Consider the following 14859-nt stretch of genomic DNA (forward strand, 5'->3'; position numbering starts at 1 on the left):
CACAAATCAGATGTCAAGAATTATAACATTCATAAACCAGTCGGAGAACACTTCAATCTCTCTGGTCACGCAATCACAGACATGAAGGTCGCTATCTTAAAACAAAAAAACTTCAAATCCAGACTCCAGCGAGAAACTGCTGAATTGGAATTCATTTGCAAATTGGATACTATTAATTTAGGCTTAAATAGAGACTGGGAGTGGCTAAGTCATTATGCAAGGTAGCCTGTTTCCTCTTGTTTTTTTCTACCCCCCCCCCCCCCCCCCCCCGATGTTCTGGTTTAACTTGGATTTAAACTTGGAGAGTGGTCAGTTTAGATGAGCTATTACCAGCAGGAGAGTGAGTTTGTGTGTGTATGGGGGTGGGGGGGATGTGAGAAAACCTAGATTTGTGCAGGAAATAGCCCGACTTGATTATGTAAAGAGTTGTCACTTTGGATGGGCTAGCACCAGCAGGAGAGTGAATATGTGTGGGGGGGTGGAGGGTGAGAAAACCTGGATTTGTACTGGAAATGGCCCACCTGATGATCACTTTAGATAAGCTATTACCAGCAGGACAGTGGGGTGGGAGGAGGTATTGTTTCATATTCTCTGTATATATAAAGTCTGCTACAGTTTCCACGGTATGCATCTGATGAAGTGAGCTGTAGCTCACGAAAGCTCATGCTCAAATAAATTGGTTAGTCTCTAAGGTGCCACAAGTACTCCTTTTCTTTCTTCTAACATTTTAAAAATCTCTTCTCTTGATATATACTGTTTATTCAGAACAGGGAAAGGAGAGGTAAAATCATGGGGGAAACTCTATGCACAGCATTGGAGGAGTCATGGGATATATCAGCATGGTGGGAAGGAGAAGAAATAGACTGGCATTTTGGAAAGAGACACAACATTTCCATTCAGGAATTGTCAAAAGTCTGGTACCATAGAGAATCCTCATCAACACCTACCAAGCAAACCTTATAAAAATTAAGAAAAAAAAGTCACAATCTGTGTTTACAAATGCTGCCAATTAAATCCTTCACTGGCATTTTAGCACTAATATTTCACCTCCAACTACATTCCACCCTCCCTTCTCACATGCAAAGCCAAGAGACTTGCAGAATAACATTGTTGCAATATGCTGTATTGCTGAATCATTTTGAAATAAGAGGACCCCAGTCAGTCTTTAAGGTCTGATCCTGCAAAACCTGCTTACTACCATGAAACACCCCCCTCCCATGTTCAGTTGGGTTGCAAGCTAGGGCCCTACAAGATTTCTTTTGTTGTTCTTTTTATTAAAAGCAAGATAGGTGTAACACCACATAGGGTTGGTGTAACATCAAGCTGCCAGATGAGTAACTGGCAGTGGGGACTGAACCTGGGACTTTTGTTTCTAGGAGCTTGTGGCTCTACTGCATGAGCTAAGACCCCACTTTGTATGCAAATTCATCAACCTCTCTCTGTGTCCTACCCACCACTCGACGGGGACAGAGTTCCACAGTGAGCAGGTGTGTGTTGAACTGCTGTTTCAACTGACGTTTTTCTACTTTCGCCATCACGGTATTCAAAATCAATAAGGTTTCACAAAAATCTGTATCTATTAATACTATAGCAACTGAATAGATACTTAATACTTACTGATGCCAGGTAACGGAATCAATTACTTTACCTCCTGATTTCAGGAAGCTGTCAATAAACAAAAAGAACTCCATTATTTTGTGGGGCTATGAGCACAAAACAGAGTTGCAGAAAACTAATCCTGCCTTTGAGAATGACTAGCTGAGTGAGCTTGAGCCTTTCTGGGCCTCAGTTTACCTCATCTATAAAATGGGGTTAGTAGCATTTACCTACACCAGTGGACTGTTGAGGGTTATTTAATGTTTGTGCAGTACTTTGAGATTCTCACATGCAAGACACTAGTTAAAACTTTTATTTAAACACGATTTAGCGACAACAGCAGAAGTGGACTTGGGGCTTTTTGACTGGTATCAAATGTATAAAATGTATATCAGATGTATAAAAACCTAAAGCACCAGCTTTCCATTATATCAAATGCTGCAATCTCACTGATGCTTCATGTGTTTTAGACACCCTAATGTAAATTTAAAAAAATATTCATAATACCCTGCTCTACCTTCCTCCTTCCCTTGAGTTTGTTTCTAAAATTTGTTGTATGTATTATACTCAATTTATGTCACTTATTTCTGGTAATATTTCACAGTATACTAGATGTACTGAAAAATATTTTGCAAAAATAATGAATAATAAAGCGGTAAGAGACTGCCACAGCATTTCTTATTAAATCATTGCTGAAAGGTGGGGACTCACTTTTCTGGTGCTGACTGAAAGGTGTGTGGGTTAGTGAGTTTCTGCCACCCCTTTAAGGCCAGAGCTTCTGCCATAAATCAGAGTAGCTCCATTTACATCAGCAGAACTGACCCAATTTACACCAGCTGGGATTTAGCCCTTACTCTCTGGCAATGCAGTTATGATTTCAATCTGACTCTGACAGGCAGACAGTTGTTGGCTCTAGTTTTCCATAAAACTAAAACAGAATTCATTCTCAATCAAATCTAATTTTTCGGTATCCTAACACCTTAGGCATGGTCTAACTATGGAATCATCAGACCCCTTAAATTCTCAGTCCTCCCTCCCATACACATCTGCATTCTACGCTCAGCATATTGTCTTCTCCTATCAAGCCTGTGATGGCAGGTTTCTGCTTTGCTACCTCTTCAACAACTTCTGAGTATTTTTCCGTGGTTGACCAACATCAGGGCCATAAAGTTTTGAATTCTTGTAACTGCTGTAGTTTCTCAGAAGGTGATACAGATGAATAAAGTCTTGCCCTAGTTGGGAACCATCAATATAGATGCCAGACTTCTTCCTGAAACTGTTTGGCTCTGAAAAATACAAACATATACACGCAGACTGTTCGTCAGTAGCGCACCAGAACAAACATATGACTCATTCAAAATGTGCACAGCGGTAACAACCAACCAACTTACAGAAAGTTAGCTACACAATTGGGCAGTCGATAAGCTATGAAAAAAGAGACGGGAGAGACTATTACATCTACAGGAGGCCCTCCCAGGGAAGGATTGTTCCATATAGTATGTTTTCCAGACCTCTGTCTAAATTAGTTTGGATAAGTAACGATGATGATATTTTGCACCTCTGTAGCACCTTTCATTTGAGGATGCCAAAGCACTTTACAAACAGTGAATTGATTTAAAACAATTCAAGCAGTAGGTCTTCCACTGCTTCTCTTAGTCATGATTAAGATCTCACCCATTTCCCCCATAAAATATGCCCTTATTTGGATTTGTATCAAACAGAGCTGTTCCTGAAAATTTTTCATTGTAGAAATTAATGGCCATTGCTATGTGGTAGGAAATATTTCCAGTCTCGCCTTGCTCTCTCCCATTTCCTGGCCTGCTACACCTCTCTTCTCAGCCCCAGAGAACCTCCCCCTATCCTGTTATTAGAGACTTGTTTTGCTGTGTTCCACTACTTGTCTCCCTCTTGTCACCTGAATCCAGAGTCTCTTCTCCTGCTCCTTGCCTAGTACAGCCTACTGCTAGCCAACCCATTCCCAAAAGTCGGTATACAAATGCTCTTTCCCTCTACTGCATTACCAGAAATCCCCTCCCACTTCGCCAGTGCCCCTTGGTCACTGTTGCTGACACCCTGCTTTTCCTAACCCCAGAACTGCTCCCTGTAATTTGCTTTCTCCCACTGTGGCTCCCTAATGGATTGCAGTTATTGATGTTCAGGATAAGAACATGAGAGCTGCCATCCTGGGTCAGACCAATGGTCTACCTAGCCCAGTATCCTGTCTCCAACAGTGGCCAGTACCATTATGGATCTCTAGGGCTCCAACTGCCACAAAGTGTTACCTGGATATCCCAAAATTGTGATTCATCCCATCTCTAGTTGTGGAACAATCTGACAACTATTAAAATTCCAGCTTTATGGATCAGTTTGCAAAACAGTGTGAGATGCAGGCACAAAAATCTGCCATTGTTTGACAGGGTTTCTGCAGGCAAGAGTTTTCCGCAATTTTGCAGCAGTGGAATGTACAAAATACTGTGGCCCCTTTTCAATCCAAGCAGCTACTCGAGGTTTGGGGTTCTGAGGATGGTCCAGTTGTGAGCAGAAATTGGTGAGAGTGGGGTATTTTCTTTGATGCAATCTGGTCTATTTACAAGAAACATACAAAGTCCTGCTTCACCGAATGCAGGAGAAACCAAGAACAAAAGGAGCAATGTCTTAGCTTACAGCCCCAGGCCTCTTTACCCAACAGACTCAAAAGCCCTCTCTCTAGCTTTCTCTAGGGTCACACTATGCTCACGGGATATAGCTTGGTTTTCTTGCTTTTTGCCTCTGCCTCCCTCTCTGTTCTGTCCTCAGTTTCTGTGTATTCCCCCTTCCCTCAAACACACACCCCTATCCAAATACTTCAGCAAAAGCATTCTGCCCACTCGGGTCCGGTTTACACTACAGAGTTAGGTCGACCCAAGACATCTTATGTTGACCTAACTATGGAAGCACCTACACTTAAATTTTGCTCCTGCCGATGTAACTGCCCCGCTACGCCATCTTAACTCTACCTGCACAAGCGTCATACAGGCAAGGTCAAAGTAGTTAGGTCGACGCAGTGTCAGGGTAGACACTGCATTGCTCATGTCGACTGTTAGTGACTTTCAGGAGTCATTGCACGATGCCCTACCCTGACAGTAAAATCGATACAAATGTTCCTGGTCAGGACGTGCACCTCTGACACAAGGAGCAAAGCACAGACACACACACGCAATGTAATTACTGCAGCGGCCGTATGCTGATGTAAGGTAGGTTGGCTTAATTTTGTAGTGTAGATATGACCTCAGTCCAGACTCCCAGGAAGGTTCACAACCTCTCTGTGTCTCGGGTGAAGGGGGCTTCTGATTAACTCTTCCTTGTGTTAAATGCTGGGTGAGCTTACATCCAATCTCAGAGATTTGTGATCGATGTGGTCACCAGTACCTCTCAGCATAATACCTACTATGACTACCCTAATACTAACAAACACACACCCCTCTCATGCTCTGCACTTACCATTCCCAAGTTCCCAAGACATGTTGTAATGTTGGGAAGCACAATAATCCAAGAGCAACTGAGCATTTGAACTATCCCACTGCAAGCCACCTTTTCGAAGTAAGGCATTTAGGCCAAAGATCAGATCCAGCTTTGAACACTTTGCAAAGCTGTACAGAATGTCCACTGTACTTTCTGTAAGAAGAAAGGAGGGGGGAAAATGAATTATTCTCTTCAAAGTTCTGAAGTACCAATTGACTTAAAACAAATAATCAACACAATGAGTAGGCTGCATATTTGTTCTATTAGTGCTGAAGATGTACGTAGCACTTACAGCCCCAACAATCTTACAGTCTCAAGACCTTATCCTGTAAGATGCTGAGCATCCTCTCAACTCCCATTGCAACTGACAAAATACTAAATCAGAAAACAGACCCCAGTGGCAAACTTTCAAAGTTGTTGTAGCCACATTGGTCCCAGGATACTAGAGACAAAGTGGGTGAGGTAATACCTTTTATTGGACCACCTCTGTTGGTGAAAGAGAGAAGCTTGCAAGCTCCACACAGAGCTTCAGACCTGAAGGAGAGCTCCGAGTGGCTCGAAAGCTTGTCTCTCTCACCAACAGAAGTTGGTCCAATAAAAGGTATTACCTCACCCACCTTGTCTATGTAAACTTTCAAAGACGTTTAGGAGCCCAATGGTCAAAGTCTCTTTTGAATATGGGACTTAGCTTTTGAAAATTTTGCCCTAGAACTCAAATAGGTTTGCAACATCACAGTTGCAAGTCACAGCACAAGAGTGACCTTCCAATTAACAGGTATCGTCACAAATATCTTACTTGTAATGGTGGTGTTTTTGTATTTTTTCCTGTACTGTTCCTTAAGGAGTATCTTCTCCTGGATGGGCCACTGAGATAGTAGTAGCTCCTCCACAGCAGTAGGAATGGATCTTACTCCACAAATACCTGCAGGCCAAATAAACCCACAACATGTCACAATAATAAACTTTTCATAGGATTGTGCTTAGGTTACAATAAATGGAGGATTGTATTCCACATAAAGAAACATAGTTAAGTTTGTACAGAGCCGCTCATTCATGCATTTCAGTAGGCTGAATCCTCCTGCCGAGTTCAGTACATTAAATGTTAGAAAGAAGAATGATTGGGTTGATATTTCCGCCCTCTACAATCAAATAAAGCCAGGTGTCTTATCAACAGCTAAAAATACTTAGCATTTACAGTGACAGCACTCACTGTGTTTCTACTGGTTTTAACATCTTTGCCAGTTCTAACAAAAGTATTCCCATTACAGGAAAGCACTTTCATATGTGCAAAGCACATCTTATCTTTAAAACATTTAGAGTGGAGACTGACTGACCATGTTGGAATATGATGAATTTGGATTATGGGTGGCTGTAATTTGGTACATTGTTTGGTTATTGCTGGAGGCAGTTCTCTGAGTTATCATGCTAATGTCTTTAAATCTTGTATGCAAAGCAACTAGACAGACAATGTGCCATTTGAATAAAGAACCAGAGTGCAGGAAGATGGCACGGTCAGCAGCTCTCATTGTACAAAACAGGAAAAACCCATTTCCTGGTTGATGCAGTGAGAACTGCTGATCTCATTATAAGAGCGGCGAGGAAAAGGCTTTGGCAGAAGTTCTGAAAATGTTAAGTTTGTTCTTCAGGCAATATTTTTTTTAAAATGACTGAACCCATAAACCACACACCGACACCGTCAGACAGTAAACTGAGGAGGATGTACATTCATAAACACTGCAAGAGAGCAGGACAAAGTACAGGGAATATTTCAATTTAACAACACCCACTAGTAACACTGTACAGATTGCTTTTTCAAGGCTTTTCATTAGCGAAACCAACTTTATAAATTCTCAGTGAAATTCATCAGATGCTAAAACTTGGCATACGCAAGCCATCTGTCTAGAAGCAAAGTGTGGGATATTTTATTTAAAAAAAAATGTATACAGGCTATTTAAATATAAGGGTGGGATTTTCTAGAGCAATCAATGTTGTCCTAACTCTGCTCCCCTTAATTGGGAGTAAACCTTGGAACATCTAGTGAGTTGCTCTCCCCTAAGAGCCTTCTCCAGAGGGACAGCCTTAGTTCATTCCATGTCACTGGAAGCTGACAGAGTGGATGACAAACCTGGACATTGATCTTTAAATGTTGCTTTTCAAGTTGTCCTAAGAAAGAAGAAAACCATTGTCTTCAATGGGATCAGAAACAGGCCAAAGAGGAGTGTTTTTGCAAATTACCCCAAGAAAATAAAGCAGAATAATCTCCTCTCTTCCACCTAATTATTTTTTTCAGTTAGTGCTTTATTTTTAAGATATAGCTGCAATTTTCTAGCTCCTATTGGTGAAAGCAGAGGCTGGGAACACTGTTCTGATACATCGTATGGAACAGCAACCCAGTAGAAAGGTAGATTTCCCAACTGTTAGGTGGGGATTCTGTCTGTAAAGTAACCGGTTTTCCACCCTGCATCTCAATTGTCAATTGTTTTTTGTACTCTGGTACCAGTCAGAACGCGCTAGGCTTTGTTCACACAAATAGGCCCTGCAAGAGCTCATAATGTAAAGAAACCCAAGGAAACAGCTGATGGGGAAAGGGAGACTGCAGACTGTTAAGTACTGGGGCGGTGGTAAGAGAAGAGACAGAACAGAATGGAAGGGGTAGGTGGGAAGATGCTTCTAAAGACCTATGCAGAGAAGAATCTTCTAAACAGCCCTGACCCACTAAGTTGGAGGCTTCACTTAGTGGTAGCTCTAGGGCAGGCTCCACTCACCTGTGCTTTCCTTTCCCAGTAGCTAGGAGATAGTCCTGCAGGACATGGGACATGCCTGTCAACTTCAGGCGAGTCTACTGACAAGTAAGCATGGACTGGAATGCTTCTCCCTGTATTTACTGTATCTGTAGCATGCTTTAAAGCACATTTTAATTAATTTAAATCAAAGACATTTTCATGGTTAACATGTTGCCATCAGTTTTACCTTGATTCACCTGTGGTTCCCAAAAGTCTCTCTCTTCTAAAGTTGAATCCTTCTCTGGATTGAAGATCAGGAAGTCGGTTCTGGTACCACCAAATCTCAAGAAGCCTGGAGACAAACCTCTTGCTAAAGTGCGCAGTTTGGGAGAGCTGGAGAAGGGAGTATTGAGAAATGGAACAAACATCTTCATCACAGTCAAGCTGACCATAATTAGTTGTAGAGATGGGTCTGATCATCAGAAACATTCAGATCCAGATGCAAATTTTGCAGCCTGTGGCCTCAGGGGGTGTGGGGATTGCAGGAATTCCCCTCCCTTTCCTCTCTTTATACCTCCCCTTAACCATATGTCATTCTTTGCCTCCTTTTACACCCATGGGTTGAGTGTGTTACCTCCAGCACACCCCGATCCATACATCAACCCCCTGCATCATATAGCAGGGCTGCCACTAGATCATAGGGTTAGCAGATTTCTGACTAAGTCATCAATGATTTTGTAGGTCAGGCAGCTGCTCTCCACAGAAAGTCCTCACTTTTGATGAAAATGGTCAATGATATGACTGGGAGTATCCTTTGCAAATGAAGGATTTTTTCTATGTTTTGTTGTAGTTTTCCCCACCTTCCCTCTCCAAAAATTCCAACAATTGGAAAGGATGACAGCACTTTAATGTCATGTTTCAATGCTGGGGGGATTTCATTTGTTCTGCCCCTGCTTCTCTTTTTCTGAAATGAGGAAGCATTGTAACCAGCAGTTTGGAGTACACCAGGGCCTTACCTACATAAGAAAGTTGGGCACTGGTTTAACTTAAAATTACTTTAAAATTTTGATTCCTAGTTGACCTAAGCAACACTGAAGCCAGTCACTCTTAAACCAAAAACAGAGTCCACACAGGGGCTAGCATCAATTTAACTCAACAGATGAAAAAACCTATTTAAATTAAACTGGTCTACACAATTACACACAGATTGCACAAGTTCTCAGCTGGAGTAACGTGCAGGGAACATGCTCCTTGAGCCCAGCCACTGCAAAGGAGGAGACAAGACTGCCCCTCTTCAGTCTGACCTTGCGGCAGAGACAACAATTTTGTGCTTCACTGATGTTATCTGTTATGGAACAACTGTGCAGGAGATTATCAGACACCAATTACTTCCTCTTTGTGGCAGAGCCTGAATCATGAACTCTCTGATTAGACGTTTGTCGTTCATTCCACTTTCACTTTGCTGTCGAATGTCAGAGAGGTTAGAAGTGTACTAGGCCATGGGCTGGGGAATTATTTCCCCATCTCTGAGGCAGGTTGAAGATACCTGCCCTGCCCTTCCCTCCCCCACCCCCTTGCTGCTGGGTGCACTGTCAGTAGAAAGAGGATGACTGCCTGAGCAAGTGGCTCCAGGCTCTTATTCCCAGAGCTCAGGCAGTGGAAGAGAAGGGCAGACTTTCTTTGCGGCTAACTAGAAGGAAGACTCCCACATCATGGGAGACCATCTCCAGTGGCCAAGCAACAGGAGGGATCCCAAAAGATGGCAAGGCCCAAGCCGTGAGAGAAGAAAGTGTTTAGCAAGTCAAATATTAACACATTAATCCTCAACACCCCAGTGAGATGAAGGTAAAACTGAGATTGAGCAAAGGAAAATGCAACAGAGGGGCCAGGAAAAAAAAAAAAAGATGAGTGAGGCAGCGTGAGGGGGAGAAAAAGAGAAACAAAGGAATGGGGACTAAGAGTAAGGGGATGTAGAGAACAGAAATGAGACAAGGAGGATGAAAGCAGCTGCAGGAAAGAGGAAGTCAAAAGACAAGGCGAGAGATAAAAGGGACAGAAAACAGACAGGTGGTAAAAAAGAAAAGATTTGTGGACAGGAGGAGTGAAAGTGGGAGAGGGGGGCAGGAGCGACATGGAGAATGAGAGCAGAAGGAAAACAGGAGAGAGGAAAAACTCTGGTGAAGATTAAACATGGGTTGGTTTATTTGGTGTATTTCCTTAGAAGGGCTGGGTTGCTGAGCTGGAGGACTGCATTTTCCAGCAGGTGCAGATTCAGCCTCGGGCAGTGACAGAGCCTCCTCCACTTGTTTCACTCCACTTGAAGCAAAAGACATAAGTGGGAGGAGAGTCCAAAGCTGCACCAGGAGTGGGAGGTCAGCTCACTTCATGACCCTGCTCGGTGGAGGAGCTAGAAGGCTGTGAGTTCAGGAGCCCCTCGATCATTGGACTCTGCTTCCTCTGTGTTGTGGTGTTTGGCCCTCATCCGACCCTTGGTAGCTGTACTGTTCTCCTGTCAGTGTACCTCAGCCCTACCTTTTTCTCCGCTCAGTTCTCCTGCTCTCTTTAATTCAGTTTAAAAAAAATCCTGTGGGATTTTGTGCTGATGAAAACGTGCTGTAACTCCAAAAGCTGTTGGAGTTACAGCCCTGCAGGACAAAGCACCTTGTTTATCCTCAGAACAAGTACAGCACGGGCAGCTGTCCTGTGAACGCCCTCCACCCTGTGTTCCTGCCAATGGGTACGTCTACACTGCAACAACACACCCATGACTGGCCCAGGGCAGCTGACTCAGGCTCTTGGGGCTCAGGCTGTGAGGCTATAAAACTGCAGTTTAGATGTCCTTGCCCAGAAGACCCCATTAGGGTCTACTAAAGAGTTTAGTATAAAGAGTGGAGCCTGAACTGACATAGGGCCTTCGTCCTCCTTTTTCATTCAGCAAATAGACAGGATTTTCTGTCCCAGGGTACCTCCAAGCCTTGCAGAAGGGCTGGAAAACTTTGGGCTAGTAGGGCCCCACAGGTCGGCTAGGTGACCTCGGCTAAGCTCCTAGCAGGTGGGTAGGAACCTCGGCTGGTTTTCACACGTTTCCTCTGGAATGTTATTCCCTTAGGAATAAAGGTGCTTGCTTAGACGGAGCTGGGCGGTAGCTGGCCCCAGGCCGACCCGCGCCCGGGGAGAGAAAGCAAAGCACAGACGGGGGCTACCACAGGGTAAGGCAGAGGGCTGGGCCGCAGAGAGCCGGGCAGGGTCCCCTGGGCACCTGGCTGGGGTGTCTGTGTATACGTAATGGACGCACCCACCCTGGGACTGGCAGGACCGTTTGGACCGGGCAGGGGAGAGGACAGACTCTGGCTCCCCTCTGACCTCGCCGGGCTGGCGGCTGCAGACGGGGGGGTCACAGCCGCTCCCGCCCCCAGCTGGCCCCGTCTTTCTACCCGGGGGGAGGAAATCGCTGCTCCTCTCCGGGAGGCAGCGGGGAGGGGGGCGGTCACTTACCCCAGGACGGGGACGAACCTGGGGTCCGCGGCCAGGTTGGCATCGATGGTGAGGGAGAGGAAAGCCGGGCTCACCTCCCGCGCAGGCTCGCCGCGCAGCTCGGCGCTCAGCACCGCCGGGCCGGCCGCCGCCTCCCCGGCCAGCAGCAGCCAGAGCAGCCGCCGCAGCATCCTCGCCCCGCCGCTCCCGCCCGCCGCAGCTCGCCGCTCCCGGCCCGCGGGGCGGCCCCCAGCCCGCCCCCTGGCGCACGTGCGCGGCGGCCGGGCGGAGCCGAGGCAGCCCCACGTGGCGCTCTGCGGGCGGGCCGTGCCCCGTGCCCCCGGGGCTCACGCTCTCCAGCCGGGGCCTGGCCCCCGGGGGCAGCGCTCTCGTGGCATAAGCGGCTCTCTGCCCCCCGCCCCGCCGATGGGGCTTGCACAAGGGATTGATCCGGGCTCATGGTTCCCCGCAGGCTGTTCTGAACATGCCCGGGACCATGGTGCGGGATGCAGAGGACGGCTAGGAAGATGCGCTGCCCTTGGGAATCCAGGCCGCTTCCCATCTGAAAACGAAGTTCTTGAGCCAGAGGCTTTTTGAAATAAGCCTGAGTTCGCACCCGCCCCTGCACTGCAGGAATTCAACGCTTCTTGGAGCAAAGGCAGGGAAACTGCAGGCCTCGGGCTGGCACAAGCCTTCAGATGTTCCTAGTCAGCCACCTCCCCGCTGCAGTTCAGCAACAGAGCAAGACCCACCAGAGCAAACTAACCCACGTGTGTTGACAGCCTGGCTCAAATCCATTGCTCTCCCAGCATAAGAAGATTGTTAATGGCTCTCCAGGCTTCGCTGGTCCTTGGGTTAATACTATGGTTCCAAGGGCAGGGAGCCGATTAATGGTGTATGGATACACTGGGCAGGGCAGCCGGGAGACACCCTGTGTTGAATAGCTGCCAGAGTAATTCACATTCTAGTAGTTGATTGGAATGTGGTACGGGTTACCCAACCTTATGAATGAATCAACTGTGTAAGGATTCAGTGAAGTACAGGACAATTATTACAGCAAACACAAAAGTAAAGTCATTAGTACAGGTACAGAAGAGGCAACTACTGTATTTGAGTTTAATTATGGCCTGTCAGTGTTTGTTTCCAGATCTACCCTTTGCCTTGCTGTGGAAGTGCTCACACAACTCTAAGCAGAGATTCTTTGTACTTTTGCTAGCATTGTTCTCTATATTTCCCTACCTCATCTAGTCACACTATTTACCTTCCAGCTTTTGAGCTGAGTGATTGTCGGATTGCACACTGAATCCAAACGTGGTGGACTTCGGCTATGCAAGTCCTAGACTCCATTGTATCTTTAGTAGCCCACAAAACCTTGATGCTGAAGATAAGCGAAAAGGCTGCCCGACCGGAGCACTAGGGCTCATTATAACAATTTACTGTACTTGTCATTTTCAACTCGCTTTGCAAACTTCTTAATGTTCAAAACTGGGAGACGGGTCTTAGGGCACTAGCCCTTTTTTCTAGATGAAAAAAAGGAAGGCAGAGAGTATGTGATTTGCCCAAGGTTACAGGCATCAATGTCAACCAGGATTAGACCTCCTGTGTGCCTTCATCCCAGTCCCATTCTCTGTTCTCCTCTTCTCATTTCCCCAGAGCAAGAGTGGCCAACCTGAGCCTGCGAAGGAGCCAGAATTTACCAATGTACATTGCCAAAGAGCCACAGTAATATGTCAGCAGCCCGCACATCAGCTCCTCCCCCTGCTCCCAGTGCCTCCTGCCCAGCGGCAGCCCCACTGATCATCTGTGTTCTGTGGCATGCCGGAGGCTGGGGGGGGAGGGAGACAAGAAGCGAGGGCACTGCAGGGGAGGGGGTGGAGTGGGGGCAGGCCTAGGGCAGAGCCAGGGGTTGAGCAGTGAGCACCCCTTGGCACATTGGAAAGTTGGCGCCTGTAGCTCCAACCCCAGAGTCAGTGACTATACAAGGAGCGGCAGGATGGCCACCCCTGCCCCAGAGGAACCCACAACTGTATGAGACGTATTTAGTTTCTTGGAAGGGGTAATCATGATATTGCATAGTCTAAGCATTTCACGCTAGTGGTTGTGTGGCCATTACAAGCAACTCTATTTCTTAAAACTAGTGTGAGGTAAAGATAAAACAGTCGAGGAAGTGCAGACTTATCCAGGGAAACGAAGTGGACAATTCTGACCACAGCTAGTTCTGTTTCTTGTAAACTGAAAAAGTATGCAAAGCCAGAAAAATGCCTGTATATTAAGGAACTTAAGAGTGAAGATTTTCAACCCATGAAAGTCAGGAAATTCCAGTGACATTTCCCACACAGCATTAACTGAGTCACATTGAACTGTATTACAACATACTGCCCTATTTTACAGTTTAGTGGCTGGCTGTGTATTGTACTGTATTCCTGCACAGAAAGCTTTGGCAAGGTGAAACTCAGATTGTAGGCATAGCTCGGATTTATTAGGTCCCCCCCCACCCCCCCAACAAGAATTAGAAACCCAGAAAACAGTCAAGGTTGCACTTTTCAAAAGAGCCCCCCAAATTATCTTAAGACTGCCCCAGATGCCAGCTGGCCATCCTCCCTTCATCTACAGGGTATTGAACATGTGCACAACAAAACACTGGTTTTTTAACTAATTTAATTCACACATTGTCAACACCAAATAACCTTTACAAGTTGCATATGAATGTTCCAACTTCACAATTTGAGCATTCGGGGGTCTATACATTTGAATGACAGATAATTGGCTGGCATATGTAATCAGAAGATCTGAAGATCCTTCAATACCTCATAGGACTGGGCCCTTAACGAAGAGCAGGGAATGACTAATCACACTGTTATTTGTCTGATCAAGAGGCAGAAGGACAGCGTGATCGACTGCAGGGGTTCCCAAACTTTTTACTCATGTGACCTACCAGCTGCATTTAGTCTTTTATGGGGACCACTATTACATATGGACTGTGTGTATTTAACTACTGTTTGCTATGTTTTAAATCCAGTAACTGTGCAATGGCAATACTGATTTTGTATTAACTTCATAAAAACATTACAGTATTGGACACCTGCTCCCTCTGCCTGATGCCCAAGCCAGGTGGAAGTGGGAGTGCAGGGTAAGGAGTGAGGTGACCCACACCTAGACCCTTCCCGCAACCCACCATTTGGGAAACAAGTGTAGCGGAAAGAGCACTGAACCAGGACTGGGAGACCTACGTTCTATTCCCAGTGTTGCCACTACCCTGCCATGTGAGCTTGGGCAGGTTATTTCATTTCTCTGTGCTTTGGTTTCCCTTACCACTCATTGTCTGTCTAGACTGTAAGCAATTGGGGTCCGGCATATCTTTTAATGCTTAGCACAATGGGTCCCAGACTTGGTAGGAAATATGTAGGTGCTGGTATAATGCAAAGTAAAAGCAGCATGGTCACTACATCGTTCTGGTTAAAGCATTGGAGTTTGCGTCATCGCTGATGCTTCAGACTCCGAGATGGATAAGATCCTCTAACCACCAGCACAACATTCTATTTTTTTATTTTTAAAACACAGTTCT

At 45.7% G+C, this 14859-nt stretch overlaps 1 protein-coding gene across 1 annotated transcript in view; it reads right to left on the bottom strand.

Moving 5' to 3' along the window:
• The window catches only part of HPSE (heparanase), a 28003-nt gene extending 16494 nt beyond the window's left edge, over positions 1 to 11509 (bottom strand). The window contains exons 1-6 of the mRNA XM_048847846.2: positions 11316 to 11509; positions 8068 to 8213; positions 5894 to 6019; positions 5077 to 5250; positions 2711 to 2882; positions 1618 to 1665 (exon numbers count right to left, since the gene is read on the bottom strand). Of these exons, the coding sequence (XP_048703803.1) occupies positions 1618 to 1665; positions 2711 to 2882; positions 5077 to 5250; positions 5894 to 6019; positions 8068 to 8213; positions 11316 to 11485 (836 nt within the window). The 5' untranslated portion in view covers positions 11486 to 11509. The remainder of the gene's footprint in view (positions 1 to 1617; positions 1666 to 2710; positions 2883 to 5076; positions 5251 to 5893; positions 6020 to 8067; positions 8214 to 11315) is intronic.
• Between the last annotated feature and the right edge of the window lie 3350 nt (positions 11510 to 14859).

The sequence above is a fragment of the Caretta caretta genome, chromosome 4, assembly GCF_965140235.1.
Source record: "Caretta caretta isolate rCarCar2 chromosome 4, rCarCar1.hap1, whole genome shotgun sequence".
NCBI lineage: Eukaryota > Metazoa > Chordata > Testudines > Cheloniidae > Caretta > Caretta caretta.